Source organism: Giraffa tippelskirchi, chromosome 6 (assembly GCF_054371585.1).
Source record: "Giraffa tippelskirchi isolate mGirTip1 chromosome 6, T2T-mGirTip1v1.2.pri, whole genome shotgun sequence".
Taxonomy (NCBI): Eukaryota; Metazoa; Chordata; class Mammalia; order Artiodactyla; family Giraffidae; genus Giraffa; species Giraffa tippelskirchi.
This window is the reverse complement of record NC_137280.1, coordinates 102009984-102035794: the sequence shown is the minus strand read 5'-3', so window position 1 is coordinate 102035794 and position 25811 is coordinate 102009984. Positions and strand designations below refer to the sequence as shown.

The 25811-nt window shown below is 40.0% G+C and overlaps 1 protein-coding gene across 7 annotated transcripts in view; it reads left to right on the top strand.

The window, feature by feature from the left end:
* Window positions 1-19354, top strand: part of CCDC192 (coiled-coil domain containing 192) — a 205395-nt gene extending 186041 nt beyond the window's left edge. For 4 of the 7 annotated variants that reach the window (XM_081504100.1, XM_081504106.1, XM_081504102.1 and 1 more), the window contains one exon: window positions 19017-19354. In XM_081504100.1, coding sequence (XP_081360226.1) covers window positions 19017-19243 — 227 coding nt within the window. In that variant the 3' untranslated portion in view covers window positions 19244-19354. The remainder of the gene's footprint in view (window positions 1-19016) is intronic. The other 3 variants (XM_081504101.1, XM_081504104.1, XM_081504105.1) reach the window with 1 other exon arrangement.
* The last annotated feature ends 6457 nt before the right edge of the window (window positions 19355-25811 follow it).

The following is a 25811-nucleotide window of genomic DNA, read 5'->3' as shown; positions in this document are numbered from 1 at the left end:
TATCTTGATAAACGTTCCCAAACCAAAGTAACTGCTTCTTGGAAATTGTAACAGATATAATGAGTAGCAGCAAAGATTGATCTGGTGATAATGAATGTCATGGAGGAAACAAGTTTCACATGTTTTGGGTCTGGAGAGCTGATTGATTGGTTCAGGATGTTTATGATTGGAGAAACTCACATCTCACCTAATAAATCTTGCCTTAGAGAGCCAGAGATAGAAATTTTCTCTACACTCTCTCTGGACTAGTGCTATGCTTAGTTGCTCAGTCGTGTTCGACTCTGTGTGACCCCATGGACAGTAGCCCACCAGACTCCTCTGTCCACGGGGATTCTCCAGGCAAGAATAGTGGAGTGGGTTGCCATGCTCTCCTCCAGGGGATCTTCCCAACCTAGGGATCGAACCCTAGTCTCCCACATTACAGGCAGATTCCTTACCATCTGAGCGACCAGGGAAGCCCAGCTCTATAATTTCTTATGTAAAAATTTGAGGGCCAAATGTATTTCAGAATGCAGAATTTTTCAAATTTGAAAGATAATTCAAACAGGGTTGGGATAATAATCCCTACTCAAAAATATTTACATTGAATGGGATGTATAAATACTAAAAATAGCTTCCTATTAGTTCAGATCAGATTTTGCTGCCAAATGAATTTAGATCAGGTCAGATCAGATTTTGCCACCAGATGAACTATGAAAACTTTCATTTTCCAGAGATTTTAGGATTTTGGAAATAGAGCTATGGGATTATGAAACTATACAAATGAAAACTTCTACTTGACCCTGCTGCTAAACAGAAACATCAAGTGATTTACAGGAAGATGGTGAATGTTGATTTGAGGAATATGCTTAGAAACAGTAGGTAGACAGTAATAATGATATAGTTAACATTTCCTGCACAGTTATGTGCCAGGCATTATTATAAGACTTTAGCATGAATTAAGCCATGTAAGTCTCTTATAATTTAATGAGATACTATGTTGATATATTGATAGACCTAGCCACAGATGAAGAAACTGAAGCACAGAAAGTTTTGCCCTGCACACAGAGCAATTGATCAAAGGGACCCTAATCTGAACACAGATACTCCCTTCTTTCAATATTTATACTTCAATTTTGTTCTACACAAAGACAGTTCTTATATGTCATATTCATATTCCTCTTACCAATAGGAAACAAAGAGGTGTATTTTTTATTTAAAGTTACCATAATATTTCTCAAGATGCTTGCCTTCATCAAGAAACGTCTTTTACATTCTGGCATTTGTAATTCTTTATCTTGAAACTGAGCCAATTAACAGATTATTGACACAAACAAGTGTAGTGTAAATAAAAAAGAATTAAGCATTTACATTTTTCCTTGAAAGTGGAGAGACTGGTCTCTGGCCACTGTTTTATCCACAAGGCCGCACTTAGAGGTTTCTGTATAATAGCTACTTTGTTAGATGAATAAATGGGTTAAAATCTCCCAAAATAAATGAGTCCCAGTCAAATACTAATTTGTATTATTTCATTTATTTGCATTTTTGTCTTTGTTGGTATTAATTTATTAGAATTTGAGATCAAAAATTTATGTTGATAGGTTTTTATATCCTGGAGTAGGAAATGGATGGGAGATTAACCACTTTGCATTTGGTCGAATGTATTATTTTAGCTGGGCTCCACTGACTCCTGGCCACGCTGATATGCATGTGTATTTACAGTGTAAATACAGGGAATGTGTGACACATCCTGATAGCATCAGGCTCACCAGCAGCCCTTGGGAAATGATGTTGCCTAACCAGTTTCACCACTCCAAACACGGGATTGCTACAGGCAGGTGCTTCCACCTGATTCCCAGGCCTGTTTGACAGTATCTGAAGAGCTCTTTGACGCAGAACTTTGTCAAGATGAAAGAATTGGGAATGCCAGAAACCATCTTATAAGCCATACTATCTACAGTTTCCTAAAGTTAACTTGAGCAGACTGCAGTTTCTCATATTAACTTCCCATCCTATTCATTAAGGAATTTGTGGATGAAAAAACGCCTCCCACATCCTGTCCATATTTTGCATCATTGCCATTCTGCTTTGCACTGTCCTACTTTCAGACTTAAACGCTAGAATCACTCCCTTTTTTCAGGGCTTCTACACTCACACAGAGAATTCTCTGTCTGTCTACCTGCAATCGTTTAAAGTTCTCTCTCAAAGCAAAAAGTATTTTCATTGAGGTTGACAACAGATTCTACTTTGCTATTGTATACAACAGTTCTGGCACTTTAGAGAGTTCCATTATTCCAAGCCATCCTCTGCAAAATTGCCCAGTAACTGCTCATTCTTATAGCTTTGCCCTCTGCTACACTGCCATGCTAAGTCTCCCTCTGCCCCCTCCCCTTTTTTCCTCTGTACTTCTATCAATTCTGTTCTGCAGGGGTTGGATGGGCTATTTTGACAGAATGCAGCTTTCAAGGGGGTTAAGTCCAGACGAAGGACTCCCCACTGAAAAGTAGCCATTTACCCTATTTTTTCCTATGTCATATTATCTACTTCTTCACTGGACATTCTTGGACCGCAAAGATATATGCACACACATGCAGAGATACACACTGGCACTCCTATATCACCCCTGCTGAGAGATGATAATTCAAGGATTTAAGTTGTCCTATTGGCTTTACAAGCATTTATTAAACCAGGCATTAACAAAGCATCAATTTTAAGAATTTATTTTTCAATTTTTAAAATTGAAATTCCTGCTTTTCTTACTTTCTCCATATGGGAGATTCATATCCATATACAAGTATGTAACTTTGTGGTTTATTATCAACAGAATTCATAAATTCTAGGAAGCTTGAAAAAGCTAAAGATGTGTTAACCGTGCTATTTCTGCTCACCTTTTGGCTGTTTTTCTATTAACAAAGGATTGACAAGTAGTTTGGGGGGGATATTTATTAATTAAGTAGATACTGAATAAGCCATTCACTCCCATCTGTCAAAGTAGATTGAGTCATAATCACCATCGCTGCCTCCAATTTGATACAACAAGATCTAGCACTTACTACACACACACTACTGAGACATACAGTAGAATGGGCTGTTATACCAGGTGTAAGAATCTTATATATGAGAGTTGGACCACAAAGAAGGCTGAGTGCCAAAGAATTGGTGTTTTCAAATTGTGGTGCTGGAGGAGACTCTTGAGTGTCCCTTGGGCAACAAGGAGATCAAACCAATTCATCCTAAAGAAAATTAACCCTGAATATTCATTGGAAGGACTGAAGCTGAAGCTGCAATACTTTGGCCACCTGATGTGAAGAGCCAACTCATTGGAAAAGACCTTGATGCTGGGAAACATTAAAGGCAGGAGGAGACGGGGATAACAAAGGACAAGATGGTTCGATGGCATCACTGACTCAATGGTCATGAGTTGAGCAAGCTCTGGGAAAAGGTGAAGGACAGGAAAGCCTGGCGTGTTGCAGTGCCTGGCATTTCAAACAGTCAGACACGACTTAGTGACTGAACAAGAATCTTAAATGCTGGCTTGTAAACTAACAACATACTAAGTCCCAAAAGAGTTTAGAATACATGCCCAGAATTCCAAAGTCTCTAATATAATCAGAGTTCTAAAGTCAGAACAATTTTTCATTGATTATATACATTGACATTTTTGTCTTATAAATGAAGAGGCTGGAAAACAGAGATGCTGATTTGTTCAAGATTTTAGGGAATTACTTCAGTGGCCCCTCCATGTAGGCCCTGAAACCCTTCCCCCTCTCTTTGCATCTTTTGGGAGCTGCCCTCTTTTTCTATACTGAATCATGTAATTTACTTGTTGGCTCTAACTCACTATTAATGTATCCAAGAGTATATTTTAGAACGTACAAATATGCTTTTTACCTCATGATGTATATCTTAATAGTAGACATTTTAGAAATGTTGACATTCCTAACATTAAAAATCACTATGTATTTAAAAGTACATACCACTAAAAATATGTCTTACTTCGATTTTAAAGTCTCTGCAAATGATAAACAAATATCAAAGCCAAGTTTGAACCTAAATTAATTCTGCCTGAGTTCTTTAGCCAAAAAAAATTTAATTTCCCTAATAGCAAAAAGTCACTGTGAATAACTTCTTTATATTTTTCAAAACCAATACACTGCATCCAAAACAACCAGTTTCTTATTCTGCTAAATTTTTAACACTGGTGTGGATATTACTACTTGTTTCCTATAAATTTTATTTTTATGATTTGCTTTATCTTAAGCTGTGGTTCATATGGTAAAGAATCTGCCCTGCAATGCGGGAGACTTGGATTCGATCCCTGGGTCAGGAAGAGCCTCTGGAGAAGGAAAGAGCTACCCACTCCAGTATTCTTACCTGGAGAATTCCATGGACAGAGGACCCTGCTGGGCTACAGTCCATGGGGTTGCAAAGAAATGGACACAACTGAGCGACCAACACTTTTCACTAAGCTGTCTTCCAGACAGTAATTATTTCATTCATTGACACTCTTACTAGGGAAATAACTGCAATATGAAACTCATAATAATTGGGAAAGGTCTTTATTTCCTCATTATTCATTTGCTTGTCTGCCTAATTTCCTTTCTCTTCTGTCAGAAAATCACTGTCATAATTGTGTTGCTTTAAATGCATTACAATTATTAGAAGCTTAAACATCAGTTGAATAGCCCATCCACTGGTTCAGAGATGAGCTTGTAATCTAATATGAGCCAGTGAGGGATATTTGCTGAGGCTTATGGGAAAGAAAAGCCTATTTTTCTGTGTTATCACAGGTAGACACTCTTTGACATTAGATGGAAAGAATGAGGGCTATCCCTGGAAGACTGTAGTAATCATCTGGCTATGAAGAAACTGACATAAAGGAAGGGTAGAGAGGCCAAAGGGCCTCCAGTTGCATTTTGGGCACTCCTAGTTCAAATCTTGCCTGAAACCAGACCTATCTCAATATATTCTTTTAATTTACTCAAGTCAGTTAGAGTTGGGCTTTCAGGTTTTTTTGCAACAAAAGCAGTAGTGAATGTTATACTACTATTGACATTTGTATCACAGTTTTATTCACTATGGCAGACATTATTGGTCACCTACACAGAAGTCACTATTTTTCCTTCTTAACAGATTCCCAATTTATTAGTATTTTAGGCAGATAATGTGTTTCAAGGGTCTTCCCCATCCATCCTAGAATCTCAATGTTTATTAGTCTTAACCAATCATGGGGATTCTATATCCTTGCCAAGGACTGCTTTAGGAATGTAATATGATCAGATCTGATATGGGCATCATGGGAGATTTCCTAATGCTTAAAAAGATAAGACTTTCTTTGTCTTCCAACTTTTAGACAATGCCCTGTATGGAACAAGCACTTTGCATATAGAGAGAAATCAGAGAATTCAGGAGAAGCCGACCTGGCTTCCTTGAGCCACAGAATGAGCTAACCTTGGAATTCCCCAGATTTAACCTTACGTGCAGTAATAAACTCCCCATTGTCTAAGTTGCTGAGAGTCACAGGTCTGTTATTCAGAGCTGAAATCACTCTGACTGATATATTCACAGACAATATTGATTCTGTGAGGCTAATCTCAAGTAAAAATCACCGTACATGATTGATTAAATCCAACCTCTTTAAAAAATGGATACTTTTACAATTTTAGGCAAACTTTCTCATTTGAAGTTTCAACTTAAAGACTTGATCAATTAATACATAATACAGATTAAATAATTTCTATATCTCAAACCAGAGACAAAATGAGAACTTGGCCTGCTGAACACTAATGTATCACTAAATGTTTGTTTATCCAGGTGGTTAGAACCCAGAGACACTGGGAGGGTCATCTGGGAAGGTTGCCAGAACAAATGCCCATAAGTCTTAATGGCAACCCTGCTGCCAATTCCTAGGAGTCCTACCATCTTAACATTTTTCAGATCAGAAATTGAGAACAGATGAAAACAAAAAGGAGTCACCTGGCTTGTTGTTTTTCTCTTGTAAAGCCAGGAATATCACATAAACGATTGAGAAATACTCAGAAAAAGCCCCCATGGATATGTTGTGATCCCAGATAAGGAGGGTATGCTAAAGGGACAAGGCTTGTGTGGACTTACATGAATACCTGATAGCAGAGGTAGGGAGGGGTGATGAAGCTGCAAAGTGGCCCACGTATTTCTGGTCCTGTCTTAGGATTCTAGGGTTTCTCTAGTGGCTCAGACGGTCAAGAATCTGTTCGCAACACAGTAGACCAGGGTTCAATCCCTAGGTCAGGGAGATCCCCTGGAGTAGGAAATGGAAACCCACTCCAGTATTCTTGCTTGGAGAATTTCATAGAGATGCCTGGTGGGCTACAGTCACAAAGAGTTGGACACGACTGAGTGACTAACACACATATAAAGATTCTAGTGGCATCAGTCATAATTATAGAAACAAAACATAAACATTTCCTCTGCTCTGTTGTGATTGCTAAACAAATGCTTAGTAAAATGACATAAAGTAAGAGCTTTGTAAATGTTCATTTATTCCCCACTTCCTTTTTCACTCCCCTCTTTTCTGTTTTTTCTCCAAGTATGGAGGAGGGGACTATGAAAAAAGAAAAAAGTGAATCATAATTATGGAAGTTCTTTGACATCTCTAAAAATTATAAATACTATTTTTTTCAAAATTTATGCACAATATGTCCAAAATATATACAAAACTTCCCAGGATCAGAATGGAAGCATTTTGCTAAGTGTTTCACTAGTCTCTTAGAAAATTTTTTGTGCTTCTCTAAAGTGCCTTGGGTTTAAGCCCAACCTAAAAATAACTCCTTTACCATTAGCTTTGATAATGTTTCCAAGGCATATAATTTATATGACAGCATAGGTAACTAATGGGAAAATATCTATCAATTTGCACCAAATACCAGAAGATTTCCTACATAAAGAATAGTTTGTTTGAGTTCCCTCTTGGGGAATTTCTCCATCACTTTTGAATTATCTTTGGTAATTTCAAGATGAAATTACATCTTGAAATTTAAAAAAAAAATAAAATCAAGCTGATAAAATTGCAGTGACATTCCACTGGGGGAAGGAATGGAAAGAATCATGCTCCCTGGGCTGTCCTCAGGAACAGGGCATTTTTCTGCTGCCAACTTAGTTCATCAGAGACACCCCTGGTCCCCACCCACCGGAGGCAGTTAACATTAACAACTCACTATTGTCTTACTGCTGCGAAATTTAAACTAACACCAAAATTGCATAAAATAAAAGTGAAAGAAAGAGTTTATGAAAGTAAAGGTAGATATGATTACTTGTATAGGAGGTAAAACTAATAAGCAGTATGTGTTTCTGTGAGCTATTCCTTTCAGCTGTACAAGGGCCTCCCTCCTTTGACCTTTTCTTATCCATTTCAACTCTGCTACTGCTTCTCATGCACTCAAACCACTTTCAGCTTTCCTTTCCAAAAATATACTCTTTCCTCGGTCTTAATTGAAGCCCATAGATTCTAGCTCAGATGTGCCACTATAAAGCCCATTTGTATCATCTGATAAGTGGTCCCCACCAGCTTCTTAGGTCCTTTTGGCCATAAAGGACTAAAACTGAGGAACAAGTCGTAGAGCTTGAAAAAGTCCTTGCTAAAATAGTATTCCATAGAGATTTTTAAAATAATTTTTGATTAAGAATAATAAGGCCACGGAGGTGAAGGATGTTGCAGGAGTGTGTTGCCTGACCTCATGGAGACAATTAGACATTTAAGCATCATTTAGAGGTTTGAATCAACAGGACTTTGTGACAAGGTGGATGGAAAAGCATAGGAGTCAAGGAGAAATATAAGGTAACTCTCAGATTTCTGACTTTAGCAGGCAGATGCACGGTGATGCCATTTTACTCAGCTAGAAAATACTGGAAGGAAATCAAGTTTGGATGTTAGTGAGTTCAAGTTGGGATATATTTTATCTGAGACATTTATGAGATGTCTCAAGGGAGGAGTCTAGACGCCACAGCTCAGGTTTGACCTAATGTTGTAAATTTGAGCATCATTCCCACAAATAGTTTACAGCCATGGCCACAAGGAGTAAATGAAATCATCTATAGAAACAGGAAAGTTTAAGGCCAGGAATGTAAGGATCTCCCTGCAATAATTGTGCTGAGGAGGAGCCCACAGAATGAGACTAAAGGAGTATTCAGAAAGTTTGGAAAGAAACTGAGGGTCGTATTATAGAAGTCAAGTGAAGGGTGTTTGAAGAGGGGCTGTCGACAGTGGCAAGTGTTCAGAGGTCATTCAAGATGAACACTGAATAATCATGTCTACTGAATCTGGTGACATTGGTAACCTCGGCGAAGCCAAGTTGAAGAATGTCACTAAATGGAAAAAGTTAGAATGCAATGGGTTAACAGGAGGAAGGTGTGTGGAAAGGGAAGAGAGTCGAGACAACCCTTCAGAGAGACACATCTGTGAAGGGTCATACAGTGGAAGCACAACACTGAAGAGGCTTCAAATAGTAAAGAGATTTTATTTCCTTTTCAAGTTCATAGCACCTGAGTATATTTAAATGTTGCTTGCTTGGAGCCAGTAAAAAGGTTAACATTTACAAGCAGGAGGCACCAACAATGGAATAAGATTCCATAGGATGCAGGAGTCTGGAATCCAGACCTCGATCCCTCTATCCCCTGAGTTTCCCTCAGTTGAGACCAAGTTGACCGGCTAAGCAGCTTCTGGGCCCCTATCATGGAAAGATTTTTCTCATTACTCACCAGATATCCCTCTGGGGTGGAGGAGGAGGATATTTGATCAGAAATTGAGACTGATCAGATACCAAGGATGGGAGATTCTTGCTAAAGTAACTTAGCAGGATTCTTGTTGAAACCGGCCTCTTGAGAACAAGGGTCAAGGATCAGGGTAGTCAAGAACATGACTCAGAGACCTCTGACTAAAGTTTGATCAAGGAAAGTATCTTGGTCACTATAGTATTTTTTTTTTCTTGCAATTTCTGACATCTTATGCATGGATTCCTTAACTCCAGCCAAGAAGCACTGAGTCCAGACCTAGCACTGTAATCGAGGGGGCCGGGAAAATTCAGTGGTGTTATCACAGGCATCCCAGGGCTCATCAGTCAAAAAGAAGAAAACGAGGGGCCAGGTGAGAGGGAACAAAGGAGGCTGTGTGTTGTCAAACAGATGCTCAAGTCAGTCAAAATTTTGCATTGGAAAATGATGGCACCCAAGGGTCCTATTGTCACAGACATTTAAAGACAGTGTCACGTCAGCAAAACTAAAATGATTTCCAACCCCTCTCCACAAATCCCATTCCCCTACAAAGTTTAAACAAAGTCCTGGTCAACAAAAATGATGACTCCTTTATCCCATCTTTCTCCAGAGCTCATTTTCACAATCAAAAACTAATCCTGCCAATACTATTATTACTATAGTGCCATTTTATCTCTCAATGCCATACAACACTAGAAACTGTACTATCTTTTGAAATTTAACACAAAGTAAATTGGCACTCCTCATTTCATAAAAACTTTGGCTCAGGTAACCTCTGTGTATCCAGGAAGAGAAGTAGAAATGCTCACTGCTGGTCACCCTAGTGCAAGACACGGTCCAAATGATGGAATATCATCTTTACCTGTATTCCTCTGTATAGTCCATGGCGTCGCAAAGAGTCGGACATGACTAAGCGACTTTCACTTCCTTTCTTTATTCCTCGGAGTGACTTTGTGTCCATACAGAGTCCAGTTCAGATAAGCATAGACACTATCCTTCATCTATTGTTTCTTCTTGTTCTTCCTTTCTCCAGATCTCCTGGATCTCCCTCTCCCTTTAATTTTCTATTCTCACACCAGGATCTATTTTTATCTTTCAGCCTCTGGCCAGGCTGTCAGTCATGACATTCAACCGTTATTCTCTTCCAAGGAGCCGGATCTATGGGAGGGGATTTCCAGTCTGCTTATAGGAAGAAGTAAGAGAGGTTCCCCAAAACCTTTCTTCTGCTTAAAATGATTTCCTCTTGGCACAACTCAGGTGCACTGTTATGCAGACAGTGCTCAGGTACCTTGTCAAAGCACCTCTCTGCAGAATAATCTGCTGTAATCTGAGACCCTTAAGTGGGTGGGAAGGAACCTTGCCCTGAAAAGGAGTGATGGAGTAAGTTAACATATGCTGTCCTCCCCTCACCCAAGTAACACCTCTGCCCTCCTGATGTGGGTAGGAGATGGCACAAAACACTATAGTCTGCCCACCGAGTTTTCCGCCTCCACCATGTCCCAGCTATATGCGTTTTTGTGGCACCATCTTCAAGACATCTTCACTTGCTTTCCCATACAGATAACCCTCCTCCCAAGCTAATGTCACATGTCTTTCTCTGGCAATGTTCTTGTCAGTTTTCTTGGATATATCACCTGACTCCAGAAAGCTCCGAGAAGAGAACCCTGGATTCAGATCTGCAGAGGGGATTCCCTTGCTCCCTATCTGGCCAAGATGGCTGTTAAATTCCTATGGAAGCTGAAGAGTCACCAAGCTTCCACCCCAAGGCATGAGCTCTCCTTCCCTTCCTCTGGCTCATTTCCTCTCCCACTCAGTCCTCATGGGAAGGAAGAGAGAGACTCCTCCCCAGGTCAGCCTGCGAGGAAATGGATTCATCCTTGCCCCTGGGAAACAGAAGCAAAAACAAACTCCCAAACACTCAGCATTTTCTCTGGTATTCTGGAGATGATTTAGCCATGTTAGAACCGGCAAGAGGAGATTTAGGACAGAATAGAAGCAAGGCTGTAAGGACCATGGATGAATTCGGTCAGGTGGTCACATTTACAGGCAGAGCCCTTCTGGGTAACCAGGGAAAGGCACAAAAAGTACCTTGTCAAAGCACCTTAAATGGGTGGGAAGGAACCTTGCCCTGAAAAAGAGTGACGGGGTAAGTTAACATATGTTGTCCTCCTCTCACCCAAGTAAAACCTCTGCCCTCCTGGCGTGGGTAGGAGATGGCACACAACACTATAGCCTGCCCACTCAGAATACAACAGACTATAACTGTAACAGACGTCATCTCTCCTCCAGCTGCGTGCACTGCAGCCTTGTCGAGAAGAGGCTTGCCTAGGGGATTTCTGACCTGCCCCTTAGGATTTTGCCAAAAACTTGGTTCACCGTGTTTACTGTAGGTCAGCAGAAATTCAAGTGCAAATACCTGGCTGATATCAGAATCACCCCCAAGAACTTCACAGGAAGATAAATTCCCAGACATTCTCCTCGATTCGCTTGAGCAGAATGTCAGCAGCAAGGACCTAGATTCTCCATATTGGTATGGCTTGTCAGGTGCCAACTTGGCAAACCATTTTCACAGCTTCAAGAATCTAAGTCAATAAATCTGGAAGCGATCTACTCTAGCTTTCCCACTTTTTCTATTAAAAAAATAAACGCAGAGATGTTAAGTGCAATGTTGTACAATCAGAACAGTTTATTATCTTTTTAAAATGCAGTAGTGAAAAGCTTTGTTTGAAAAAAAATATGAAAAAATTTGGGGACCAGCTTAATGATGTACCAATTGAAACCTCTTGACTGGTCATGGCCATGGCAATTTTGTATCATTTATGCACTTAACTTTCATTCATTTATTCACTTAACAAATGAATACCTACTACATGTCACAAAGAGTCGGACACGATTGAGCGACTGAACTGAACTGGACTACATGTCAAGACTATTTTAGGAACAGAGGATATAGTAGTGAAGCTATTCTGCCCTCTTAGAGCTTTTATTCTAGGAGAGAGACTAGTGACAGAATAAAATATAAAGTACTCAGATGTAGCAAGTTAGGAAAACCAAAGTAAGGAACAGGGATTTGGTGTGTTCAGCAATGGGGGTTGTGTTGAAATTTCAGGCAGGATGGCCAGGGAAGGCTTCATTGTGTGAACATGACCTTGGACAGGGAAGACCTGAAGGAAGTGAGGGAACTAGCCATGCATAAATCAGAGTTATAATTATCAGGCAGAGGAAAGAGAATGCAAAGGCCCTGGGGTGGGAAAACACTGGGTCTGGTAGGAATGGTGAAGAGGTTGGTAGGAATTTAGCAGGGTGAATGAAGAAAGGGGGAATAGGAGGTGTGCCAGTAATACACAAGGGGGAGCAGATCACAGGTCAGTGTGAGCACTTGGGTTTTTAGTCTACATGAAATAAAAAATTACTGCAGGGTTTTGGACAAGAGAGTGTTAATACCCAACCTATGTTTTAATGTAACCTCTCTGGGCAGAATTGAAACCAGATTGAACAGACAGTAGCAGAAGTAGTGTGGCCAGACATGAAGTTATAGCAATACTTCAACTACATGTGCTGTGCATTAAGCATCTGCATGAAGGTTAAGCATGGGTATCACAGTGCATTTATGTTTTGGAGTATGCATAGGAAGGAGGGTGGGAATCGGCAGTTCCCTCAGTCTGCTTGGCTCCCATGACTCACGGTGAGAGCGTCATACCAGCACAGGATTGATGCTGGTGCTTTTCATCCTACCTGGTACCCAAACACTAAACAAGTCCTCAAAGCATCCACATCAGCCAGAGCCCGCACGCTGGCTATGGGACTGGCACAGGTACAACATCTGCTTGAGGCCCAGTGAACTTGAAGTAACAAGTGCTTCCTATACAGTCTCTAGCCCTCCTTGCTTTTCCTAAGTGTTTACCTTTTCAACGAGTGTTCTATAGGCTTTCTGAAGCACTTTTCCATGTCATCAGGGCTGCAGCCTTTCCATCAAGGTTTCAACTAAATATATTGTCCTTCCAAAGCACTTATTAAAACATTTTTAAGCTCTTAGGTGTGGAACTGTTGGGATGTTGCCGGGTGAAAATGTATATTTGCTCCAGTCTACAATCACACCTCAAATTTTTCCTCTGAAACACAGAATCCTTTTATAATACAGGTAATCATTATGACATGAGGAGTTTTGTGATACATATCAAAACCTCCTAGCAAATAACAGACTGTATTTTACATATTTTAGCTGACCGATACTATTTGCCAGCTAGAATCTGTTCTTATGACGCTGCGTGGTTTGTTTGTTTTTTTTTTTTCCAAACTGACAAATGCCAACTTCAAATGTATTCTGTGCTCAAATAAAAACATTGGCGCAGGAGAATACACAAGTCTGCAGGAAGTGAGACAAATCTGATTTTCAAGAGGTAAAACATTTGTGTTACAAGAATGCAAAATACAAGTGAATCATTTCATTGCAGAGAACTGTCATTCTCAAACATTCATTGTAAAAGATATAGAAGGATAGAAAATTAGGAAGGTTTTTGTTGTCATTTTGGATCTTATCCAAGTAGCAAAAGGGATATATTTACAAGGATGTGCCACATTTCAAGTTTAACTATGGCAACATATGAAACTGGACTCCCTTGTGGTTACTGGGAAATATGTACAGCTTTCAAGACCAGCATGAAGGTGAGTCAGACTGACAGGCATTTGTACAGAGGAGGAAGCTGACGTAGTCTTTTAGGCCAAACAGTAATCCTGGGTGGCTCTGAGGGAGTGAGGTATGTAATCACCTCACTGGTGGGAGTCTTTCTAATTGAGAAAATACTTGGCAGCCTGGGTCATCAGCTTGAAAGTCAGAGAGAAAATAAATGTCCACGAATGCGTACCCAGTGGAGGTGCACGTTTAAGCTAAGTCTTGTATGTCCTTTAGGGCTAACTCAGTGTTGCCTCCCCTACCCAACTGTGGAACTGTGAATGGAACCAGCACACATCTGATTTATTCTCTATGTGCAGGGTCCCAGTTGTTGAACTAATTTCTGAATGAATAAATAAGAGGACCATGAAAGATGCTTAAGACCTAACTGGGAACAGGGTGTTTCCCCATTGTTAGAGGTATTGGAATCAGATGCTCAACCAGTGGTTCTCAGCATTTCTCTGTTCAATGAACAATTTGGGGTGGTGACATCAGTAAAGGGATAAAAATGCGAACACTCCTTTTTAGAAAGAAATATTTATAAGATTTTTAAAAATTTCTTTCCAGCCATTCACTGGCCACCCTTCACACCACATTTCTTTCCTCTGATTAGCTATAAATTGTACCCTTCCCTCCTCCAGTCTGTCCATCAAAGCCTTCCACCTGACAGCCAGTTCTAGAACAACAGGCAGCTGCACTCATGGTAAAATGAAAATTTCATTTGTTGATTACAATTGGCAGCTGATCCAGAAAGAGGGATACCAATGTATGCAATTTACTCAGAAAATCATCATTTAGGGATGCTGCAGAAATAATTCCTATACAGGCACTCCCAAAATGTACATTCCAACTGTCAAGTGTCTAAGCTACTCAAACTACAGTTACCTCTGTTGTTGTCTATTTTGTCATTTTTGACATAACTCTCACGTGACACTTTGCTAAGAGCATGAAGTTTTCGAGGGTATTGAGAATGGGAAGCTGGCTGGTGGCTCAGTGGTAAAGAATCTGCCTGCCAATGCAGGAGACACAGGTTCCATCCCTGATTGGGGAAGATCCCACAGGCCACAGAGCAACTAAACCCACGCACCACAACTACTAGAGCCCAGGAGCCGCAACCACTGAGCGCACAAGCCCTAGAGCCTGTGCTCCAGAAGGGAAGCCAACACAATGAGAAGCCGGTGCACCGCAGCAGGAGAGTAGCCACCCTATACCACAACTAGAGAAAAGCTGTGCAGCAGTGAAGACCCAGCATAGCCAGAAGTAAATAAACAAATAAAATTTAAAAAGAACAGGGAGCTGGAAATGACCAAAAGTATGTTGTCTTTCAAAGTGACTTAAAAACTTGAACATAGCCTGGCCCAGCTGGAAGCAGAAGGCTCCTGTTGTCTGCCCTCTAAATCTGCATAATTATCACCACCTTTTCTCTTCCCTCCTCTTTGCTATGATCCCAAACCCACAGCCTCACTTCTACTTCCCTCCTTTTTAAGGCAGAAATATGGTACATCCTGAAAAATGATGTATGCTTGTAAAAACCTCTACAATAGTAGCAATTGTGATGACATCATACCTTGACTGTTGCTAATCAGGCTTGCTCCCTCTGACACAGAAAAGAATCTGTCTTGCCTCTGGGTATGAGGTTCAACGGAGATTATCTGGTCAGTAAACAGAATCCCCCAAGCCTCAGGCAGCCATGGCCTTGTCAAGACTACCTGAGCTTGTAGCAAAGGCCACGGAAGACCACAGGTGTTTGAGATTTGGGGGCAGGCTGAGTTGTCATAGACCTTGTAGGGACACACATCTCTTCCTATTACAGATGAGGGAGCCTAGAGTGGGGAAGAGCAGTGTAGACCAGATCATGGGAAGACTAGTAGTGGTAGAGTCTGAAAAACTCACTGGGGTGAAGTGAAGTGAAGTGAAAGTTGCTCAATCGTGTCCATCTCTTTTTGACCCCATGGACTGTAGCCCACCAGGCTCCTCTGTCCATGGGATTTCCCAGGCAAGAATACTGGAGTGGGTTGCCATTTCCTTCTGCAGGGGGTCTTCCTGACCCAGGGAGTGAACCTGGGCATCCTGCATTGCAGGCAGACTTTACCATCTGAGCCACCAGGGAAATGGTAGCGTCTGAAAAACTCACTGGGGTGGCCTTGGGCTATTTCCAATATAAATAGGATGTGAGTCCTGGAGTTCCTCACTTTGCTGAAAAGTTTAAAGCACTTTTGTTACTCATCATGTGTTTAGAAATGGAACAAAAATATTTTTGTTATATGTGTAAAGAAGTCATTTAATAGTAAAAATATACTTGCTTGAGAAATCTCTTCTTTGTCTCCCTATCAGCATTCTCATTTAATACTTGAAAACATTACAGTAGGAATCAAAGCCCTCCTGCAATCTCTCCTTTTTTTTTTTTTCAGCTTCATGTTCCTTCTCTGCTCCTTTTCCAATTGTCTTCTCCCTGTGTTATGGATGGAATTGTGTCCCCCACCAAATCCATATGCAGAAGCCATAATCCCCAATGTACAAGTATTTAGAGACGGTGCCTTTGGGAGGTAATCATTAATAGACAAGGTCATAAGGGCAGGACCCTCTGAATGAGGTTAGCTCCCTTGTAAGAAGAAATATCAGAGAACTTGTGATCTCTTTCTCTACCATGTGCAGACACAGCAAGAAAGCAGCTGTCCACAAATCAGGCAGTGTGCCCCAGCAGAACCTAATCTCACTGGCACCCTGATCCTGGACTTCTAAACTCTAGATCTGTGACAAAATTCATTTAACAAGTATTCCTTAAGACACACAGCCTATGGTATTGTGCTGCAGCAGCCTGAGCTACTGAGACACCCTGGCTCTTTTTTCTCTTTGTCTATCTTCTCCTCTACTACACTCTACCAGGAGGGCAGAGAGCAAGGAAATGACCTAGTGACTGATAGCCTATGCAAGGCCACACTGCTGCATTTTTGCCCCTTTATCATTAGAATTCAGTGAACAAAGTATCCTACCTATATTACAATATGTTACAAAAACTTAAAAAAAAAATAGTTTTGACCAGTCTATCTTTGGGAATGGCACTAAACTCCTTTTTTTTATCGTGCAATCGGTAGAAAATAACTTCTCCTGAAAAGAGAGGAAAACCTTGGAATAGACTGAAGAAGAGGTCAGAGAGAAAGAAGATGACAGGCACAGACAAGGAGAGATGCTTCTGATGCTCCCTCACCGTCCCTGAGCCTCACGATGCCCAGCCCTCTTCATTCCTGCCTGCCATTCCTCCCGTCACACCTTCCTCCAGCTTCTTGCTGCCACTTCCCATCTATTCTTTCATCTCCTTTTGAAACTCACTTCAATCCCTAAGAACCCATTCTCCCAAGCCCAGATTTCCATGCCTCCACCTTCTGGAGTGGCTTCTCTGGCCCTGGTGTCTCAGACGGTAAAGAATCCGCCTGCGATGCAGAAGACCCAGGTTCAATCTCTGGGTCAGACGATCCCCTGGAGAAGAGAATGGCTACCTACTCCAGTGTTCTTGCCTGGAGAATTCCATGGACAGAGGAGCCTGTCAGGCTCATGGGGTCACAAAGAGTCGGACAGAACTGAGCAACTAACACTTTCACCTTTTGGAGTAACAGAAAAATGATCCGTGTGCTAATGGTTGAAGACCAGCAAGACTCCCTACTAAACAGCAATTGTACCTCTTAACTAGAGCCATCTACAGGAAACATATCCACCTGCGTTTCAAAGAGCACTCAACCAGACGCAAACTCCAGCTCAGCGCTATACAGGAGAAACATAATGAGAGCCACAAATGCAAGCTGCTTATGATACTTCCAGTTTTCTAGTAGCCACATTTTTAAAAAGTAAAAGCAAAGGAATAAAATTGACTTTAAAAATGTATTTTAGTGCAACATATATGAAGTCATTTTAATACAGCTTTTAAAATTTAAATGAGACGTTTCACATTATTTTCAAACTGTCTTCCAAATCAAGTATGTATTTTATACCTATAGCACATCTCCATTCACACCAGCCACATTCAGTTGCCTAATAGCAACATGGGGCAAGAGGCTACTGCATTGGGGTAGCAAGGCTGCAGTCAGAGAAAAGGTGAGGCCTGGCAAGTCAGCAAATGAGAAAGGCCCCCCACCCCCACCCCATGAACACCCTCTTCTGGGCCTGAAAGCACAGACCTATTGAAGAGGGAGCGCATTAAATGCTCCTTTGAGATGAGACTTTTTTCACTGCTTTTTAAGAAAGGTGCTCAACTACCATCTCCTTAAACATTACTGTTAGAATTTCAAGTGTACAGGAAACAAATTTTTCCATGGATTCTTGAAGCAAGTACAGCACTGGTAATGATTTCTATGAGAGGAGAACAGCCTGATCTCTAACTTTTGTAAAGCCAAAACATCATGTCCACTGTGCAAAGTGGTGTTCAAAGCTTTCACTCTATGATCTTGTGAAAATGATGGCTGCAAATTAGTTTTGTTTGCTGAGAGATGGATGATTCCCCACCTGCATGGACTATCACAATAAAGCTGCCCCATTTTAGAAGGTGTGTAGGCACACAATAGTAGCAGGCTTTTGTATCCTGGACTTCACCTTACGTTTCTTTTAGGTGCAGCTGTACAGTGTGTTTTCACTGGGGTTTGAGTAGTGGCTGGACCTTCAATTATAGCAACTAACTGTCAACACCATGTGCCAGGTTCATTCATATGCTATTGGTTCAATTAATCCAACAAAGACACCCAAGCCCTTACACCCATGCCTTACTTCTTATAGCTGAAGTCTGCCTTTTATACAACTTAGAGGTTATTTTAATGGCAGAAATTTCTGGATAAGAGTGGTTGGGGCAGGGGAGAACACTGCTAAAATCTAGTGGAATGAGGTTTCCTTTTAATAGCTAAAACTTCTGATGATCTCATGATATTTACTTTCAGGGATTTCCTGCTGCCAGCCACTATTCTTTTATCTCTTTGTTGGAATCTCTCTCCTTCCTCACTCAGGCCTTCATCCTTATCTAAGGGGTTAGATGATAGAAACTAAAGATAACTTTTACATTCAGGAGGTATGTGATTCTATGAAGACATACTGAAAAGTCTTCAGACCTAAAGAAATTGATCTGTATACCATGCTATAGAGTTTCCCTGATCACCTCAGACTACATCCTTGCCAACTCTAAAGTTGACTTGGGTTAAGAAACTTGTATTTTCTCATTATTATTTTCCCCAAAAGGGGCAACGGCAACTTTTTTTCCAGTCAAATTAAAATTTACATTGAAGTATATTTTTACCAGATTGTGAAAAATTCTTAAGGAAAAGGATATTGCTGTTTATTGCATTTTTAAGGACAGCTCATTCCCCTGGTTAATTGAAAGTTAAATGCATATAAAAAAGAGTTGGCAAAAACTGATTCTCCTCCCTCTCCAGAGGCTTCTAAGATTTTTTTCACGAGCACTAAGAGTCTTTCCCCACACTCGATTCAGATTCCTTTCTCAGTATATCTGACCAGATGATGCAACATCTGCATTCTCTTTTAAGAACATGAGAAATGAAGCTTTTTCATCTTCCCTCTCTTTGGGTTTTGGAAAATATAATTAAAACTGCTCAGGTTTTCCTTTTCTTGTTTGCCTTAGAAGACAGCTCACTGAAAGTGTCCTGTGGCGGTCTCCCGCCTGTGGAAGAAGGTGACCAAAAAATCAGCCTGATTATGGAGTTGTCGACTCAGGTTTCCCTTCAGACTGAGAAGATCACTCAGCTGGAAGAACTTTTAGAAGAAAAGGAAAGGAAGATTCAGCAGCTGGAAGCTGAGCGGGAGGCCCGTTGTTTCCCAGAGGTCAAGGACTCTCCAGAATGTTTATAAGAAACCCCAATTTTCTCTAATAATAATGTCTCTCCTGTGGTCTATGTTGAGGATTTGTAAAGATACCTAGTAAAAAAACAATAAAAGTTTATTAAGTGTCATCAACGTAAAGTCCAGAGCCCAAGGAATCTCCTCATTGGTAAACTCAAATTCAAGTTCATGGATCTGACTATCCTATAAGGTTCATATTGGAAGGAAAGAAAACAAAGGAAGGTCTTCAGATGCAAACACTGAACCCTTTAGGCATTTGTCATATAATCCACACAGCTGTAGAATACTATGCTTTCAGACATTCCTGATAACAGAGGGAGAGGGGAAAACACAAAACTAGACAGATGGTCAAAGAACTTAGCATCATCCTCTTACCAGAGGTTTGTCACACCGCAAGGGAGGAGTGGCACAAATCCCATTTTGGTATGCAGCTCGACTGTGAACAGAAAGCTATCGTGTAGAGCGAGTTCCAAGCTGGGGAATGTTGGGGGTACTGAAAGCATAATCATTGTCAGCAGAGTAAATAGCCATGACTTCTGTCCTTTTGTAACCTCTAGAATACATTTCTCTATTGCATGTATTTCATTAGCACTTAGCGCAAGGGTAGAAGTGAAGTAAAACCAAAGCAATCAAAAGAATGGATGAATCAGAGCTGCAGTCCTTTGGGAAAAGTGTCCTTGGACAACATCTCCCTGGGAAAATGGGTTACACTTGCTTTTCACTTACAAGCAACACTAAGACCAAAGCAAAATATCAATGAGCTGTGGACAGCATAAAAATAATAAAAAATAGAATATAAGCAAATGAAAGCTACCCTATAATTAATGGAATAGAAGATGTCATATATATTCCTCTCCCACACATTCCCTTCAGATGAACCATTTCCCAGTCAAAGAGAGCAGCTGGGTACTAACTTTAAGACCTTGGTGCTTAATTCTTACTCTTTTGGTACAGCATGACTCAGGCACACAGCTATAGCTCTTCCATGAGTCTGACTATTGCTACTTCTCAATTTAACTCAATCAATTCAACAAATATTCATCAAAACTCTTCAGGTACAATAATATAGATAGTAGCAATATTGTAGCAAACATGAAAATCACAACTTCACAAATCATTCAGGAGTTCACACAGTTAAGAGTCTCCTTAAAACAAAGTTTCTAAACCTGACTTTTTTTAAAGGAAGTATTGGGTTTTGGACTCATAATAGCTTTGCAACGTTGACTGTACAGATTCACTACAAAATAAAACCACTGGTTCTGCCAGTAGGTTCTATGTTCATATATAGCAAGAATCTTCCCATATTTATTTTATAACCTCAGATTTTCAGCTGAAATGTCAGCAATACACACAGTTGTAGTCCCATTATCAGAAATGAAACCAACTTAAAGTTTCATGATCATAAATACACAACTATCCCAGAGAGTGACTCAAAAAGCACTTTTCCACAGCTCCAAGAGAAGCTTTTCCATGAAGTTGACCTAAGTCCTTCACTTCCGAAATCCCTTCTCTCTGGTACCTCTTTCTTACTTCTTCAAACTTTTTGATCCCCACTGTCTTTTCTGTTTCTCTGGTACCAAAGAGGGTTCCCTGTTCCAGTCTTGAAGTTCTGCCAGTTGCATCTGACACCGTAGTAAGACTGAACATTGCCATGTTTTTCCTGTGTATTACAGTGAGAAAGTTTTAAATTTTTCAGTTAGGTGAGTGGACTATCTCCAAGAGAAAATATTGTCTCTGCAACTTTGATGTATTATTTTGATAATCAAGCCTCCATTTCATTTTACTAGATTGTCATAATCTCATGGGATCCTGAGGCTAAGATGACAAATGGGGGGTGGGAGGGTGGGGAACTATCACATCCCAAAAAGGAGCATGTTCGCTTCTAGATCAATTTCCCCTTGTCAATGTCGTGGCTAGCCCTCAGCATGAAAGTAGCCCGACAGCGGAGATAAAGTAACAGGCAGAGATGGAGCTGCTGTTAATAATTAATGGAGCCTGTCACCTCTACATATCTAAGGACCAGTCACTGAAGAAGAAATCATCAAGAGTCTTATTACCCTGCAAACCCGTCTTTACAAGAAACTGATCTTGACTCAGGTCTAGGTTATCCCCAGATCAGAAGTGGAGAAGAGATTTGGTCCAAAGGTAAAGAGACTAACCTTTGTTAACGACACCTTGGTAATAAGAATTCTTTAAATATCCAAGTTTTATGAGGAGGGGGAAAGATGAGGAGAGGTGTTACTGGTCTCTGGCCTCTGAGACACTTATAAGTACAAAATTTCACAATCCCTACTGAACATTTATGCCATTATGCTACTGCTACTGCTAACTCGCTTTAGTCGTGTCCGACTCTGTGCGACCCCATAGATGGCAGCCCATCTGGGATTCTCCAGGCAAGAACACTGGAGTGGGTTGCCATTTCCTTCTCCAGTGCATGAAAGGGAAAAGTGAAAGTGAAGTCGCTCAGTCGTGTCTGACTCTTAGCGACCCCATGGACTGCAGCCTACCAGGCCCCTCCGTCCATGGGATTTTCCAGACAAAAGTACTGGAGTGGGGTGCCATTGCCTTCTCCTATGCCATTGTATGCCCCTCAAAATTCATTTCTATTTTCTGCCATTCCTCCAGATAATTGGGTTGTAAACTTCAGGTTGTGCCAGATAGCTGATTCAGACAAACTAAAAATCAGGTAATAGCCCACCCTGTAAGCCAAAGTCTCATTTTCTTAGAAGCCAATTGGATTGTTGAAATAGTCTACTGACTTTTAAAATATCTGGTGTAAATATCACAAGGCAGTTAGTATGCTCACGACCTTGTTCTTAAAGAAAATTTAGGAAACCATTCAGGTATCTGGTTCAAACTATTTGGAAATCTAAAAAAGTAAACTAACAAGTAACTAAAGCCATTCTTTAACAGTCTAAAAATATTTATAGAAATATAGGTAGAGTTTTAATTCTACTTTTTCACCAGTCATTAACTATTCTCAGAGAGGAAGTTAAGTTGAACGTGTGGTATGACTCATCAACTTAAATGCTGTATTTTTTTTTTTTTAGCAATTTCATTATTACGTGCTTGGCAAGATGAAATCATAGTAACAGACTTATTAAAGACTAGCAGGAAAGCAAGTTATCAGAGAAACCAACCCAGAAATATGAAGGAGATGCCCTAGGATTTAATGAAGTTCATTAAAAAGCAAAGACACTATAGTATTTTTGACAAAAACATTTCTGGGAAAGAATGAATTCAGTCAAGTTTCAGTTATCTCTTATGCTCTCTGCTTACCCCCAAACTCTATCATTTCCTTCTACATTACTCTGAAGTAAAGAATTTTTGCTTTAATAAGTAGAGAAGTGCTGATGAATGTTGCAGGCCTAAGTCAAAATAATATTTATCTGGCAATTATCAGCTATAGGGACTGCAGAGACAAAACTATTCCCAACAGACATAAGAAAACAAACATATTTAAAGGACTTGGAAAATAAAATGCTTGAGATTCAAAACTTTGACTCTTATAGTTTGAAAAACTAGACAAAAAACAAAAGTAAATTGTAAAGAATAAATGATTACTATAATTTCTCCCCTGCTATTACAACAAAATCTTGTTAGGATTTCCCAAACACAAGAAAATGTTTTCACTCAGAGGAAAGTCAAGTTCAAGTAGGAAATAACCTTTTTAAAATAAAAGTACTAGTACACTGGGATAAAGTTCATGGCAAAATATAGGGTTGGCCATGAGATTTCCCATACCTAATGAAATTAGGACTTTTACAGTAAAACAAAACTAAGAACAGCTTTAATTTCCAGGTTACCAGAGAAATTAAGCATCTAAGTTAGATAGTCAGTACATTCCCAATAACATGAACCTGTGGCAAGATGACATTTAATTCACTGTCTAACCATTTCCATCCCAAACATTTAAATTTGCTCTTTATTTAACAAAGAACAACCCTTAGTGCTCAAATCCGGTAATACACAATCCCCTGTTTTTGGATGGAAAATATCATAGAATGTATTGTCTAATAATCCTTTAATCCAGTTTCTTAAAAACCACAAATAAGCTTAAATAAGAGTTTATTGTCTGATGTCAACTTTTCAAAGAATGATATAATCACAGACAAAGGATGACAGCTGAATGAGAAAGAAAGAGCTAGACTTCCACCAGTTCTTTGTCATATGGGGTTCAAACAATAATAACAGTGAGTTCTAGTTAAAAGAGAAAAGCTGATAATATAATCCTTGGCCCTGTAATAAAAAGGTGTGCCTTATTGCCCAGCTCCTATTTGAATGAAGTTGGTATGGTGATGATGAAAGAAACAATAAACTAGAGTGGATGCCTTATTATCTTGCTAGGGACCTGCATTTACTAGCCAACAGTTACGTATATAGGAGCATAACTAATATTTACATATCAATTTATGATTATGTAAACATTTTCAAATAGATTATTTTATTTAATTTTCATGAGTAGGTTTTAGTTAGGTAATTAATCCCAAGTTTATAAGTAGGAAGTGCCAGAACCAGGGCCTGTAGCCCCCAGGCCAGTATAACTTTCACAACATAATTTCACTGCAATTATGTAACAAAGACATTCATTGCCTCTACCTCTTTCTCAGGTCAGCCCTCATTTCCATTCGTAGGAAAAACAGTTTTCCATGGGTACTTTCTTTCTCCAACTTATTCCATAAGAGGAGTCAAAAAACTGTCCAGATTCAACTGATCAACTTATTGGTTTGGTCAAAACTCTGTTTTAGCTTTTGTTTGTCCAGTATGTTTTGTTTTAAAGTAAATACTTTTAAGAAGAGTGAAGATGCACTGTACGGTTTGCCCTGGGCCCCACTATTTCCTACTGTCTTAAAGCAGGCTGCTTGAGACACTGATCTCAACTGCCCTGTAAATAAATGGTCTGGAATCCCTGCCTGAAATACAATGTGTACCCCCGGTCCAATTTTGTATGTTGTCACCACAAATTTCAATGTTTGGGTTTTTGATTTATAGTCTAATATATACTCAAACGGAGAAGGCAGTGGCACCCCACTCCAGTACTCTTGCCTGGAAAATCCCATATACGGAGGAGCCTGGTAGGCTACAGTCCAAGGGGTCGCTAAGAGTCGGACACGGCTGAGCGACTTCACTTTCACTTTTCCCTTTCATGCACTGGAGAAGGAAATGGCAACCCACTCCAGTATTCTTGCCTGGAGAATCCCAAGGACGGCGGAGCCTGATGGGCTGCCGTCTATGGGGTCGCACAGAGTCGGACACGACTGAAGCGACTTAGCAGCAGCAGCAGCATATACTCAAAATGAGAAATTTTTAGACAAAATGAGTACATTACAGCTTACCTTCAGTTAGTTAAAACATTTTCAGATAGATTATTTTATTTAACTTTCATTTTACTTTCAGTGGTAATGCATATTCCTACATGCAGGACAGATGCAGCACAAAAAAAGACCTAAAGGAAGTAACCAAGAGTTCACGACAGCTTCCTCATCAGCTCAGAACAGTTCCTAAATTTTTCTTTTTTGTATGTGTGTGCTGTGCAGAATGAAATTCTGATAGAATAAAGTCATTTGACCCACACGACAAATCTCAGGTAAGTAGGTAAATGATGACTACTATAACTGGTATTTTCTAAAGGGAGAAAGCCCACCTATAGATGTTCTACTTATTTCATCTACACAACTCCCCTTTGCAACCAGTGGCATCAGTTCTATTTCACACAGAGAAGCAAAGATGAATAATTAAGGGACATCTATATTTAGCATTTACAGACAGGAAAACGAAGCTGTAAATATTAGAGCTAGACTCAATTCAGAACAGTCAGCAAACTAAGGCTACAAGCCAAATCCAGCTGGCTACCTATTTTTGCATGACTGGTGAACTTAGGATGGTTGAACAAAAAAATTTTCACATTTTTAAATGGTTGAACAAAAAAATCATATTCATGACACAAAAATTATTTGAAATTCAAATTTCACTGTCTATAAGGTAAATTTTATTGGAATGCAGGCATGCTTAGCCATGAAGGTGTCTCTGGGCTGGTTTCTTGCCTATGGTAGTAGAGGTGAGTAGCTATGACAGAGACCTACAGCCAACAAGCCTAAGTATCTGGGCCTTCACAGAAAAAAAATTTGCTGACTCGATGTTTAGAGCACTTCGAATGAATTGCTTGAAGTCATACAGCTAGTAAATTTCAGAATTAGGCTTGACTGTGATGTTCTTACTCCAATTTGACTACTCCTAGTGATCAGAGTACAAACATTTTTACACAGATTTGTTCACAACTCAGCATCCTAAGGAAACTATGTTACTCAGGGGGTCCCCCAATCTCACCAGGCTATGGCTAAAAAATAAATGCATATGCCTTTTATTAGCCTGTAACAGAATGATTTTTCAGTGTATTAATGCATTTTGTTCCCCATATTTATTTCATTCTTTTCCCACATTAAAAATATAGCTTGCTATGTGCTCCTTTGTCTAGAACCAGGAGTTCTGTGTAAGAGCAGAGAAGCAGATCATGAGAAACTTTCTTTCTAGGCTTTCTCATTTCCAAAGCTGAAGTCCTTTGCAGAAAGAAGGTTTG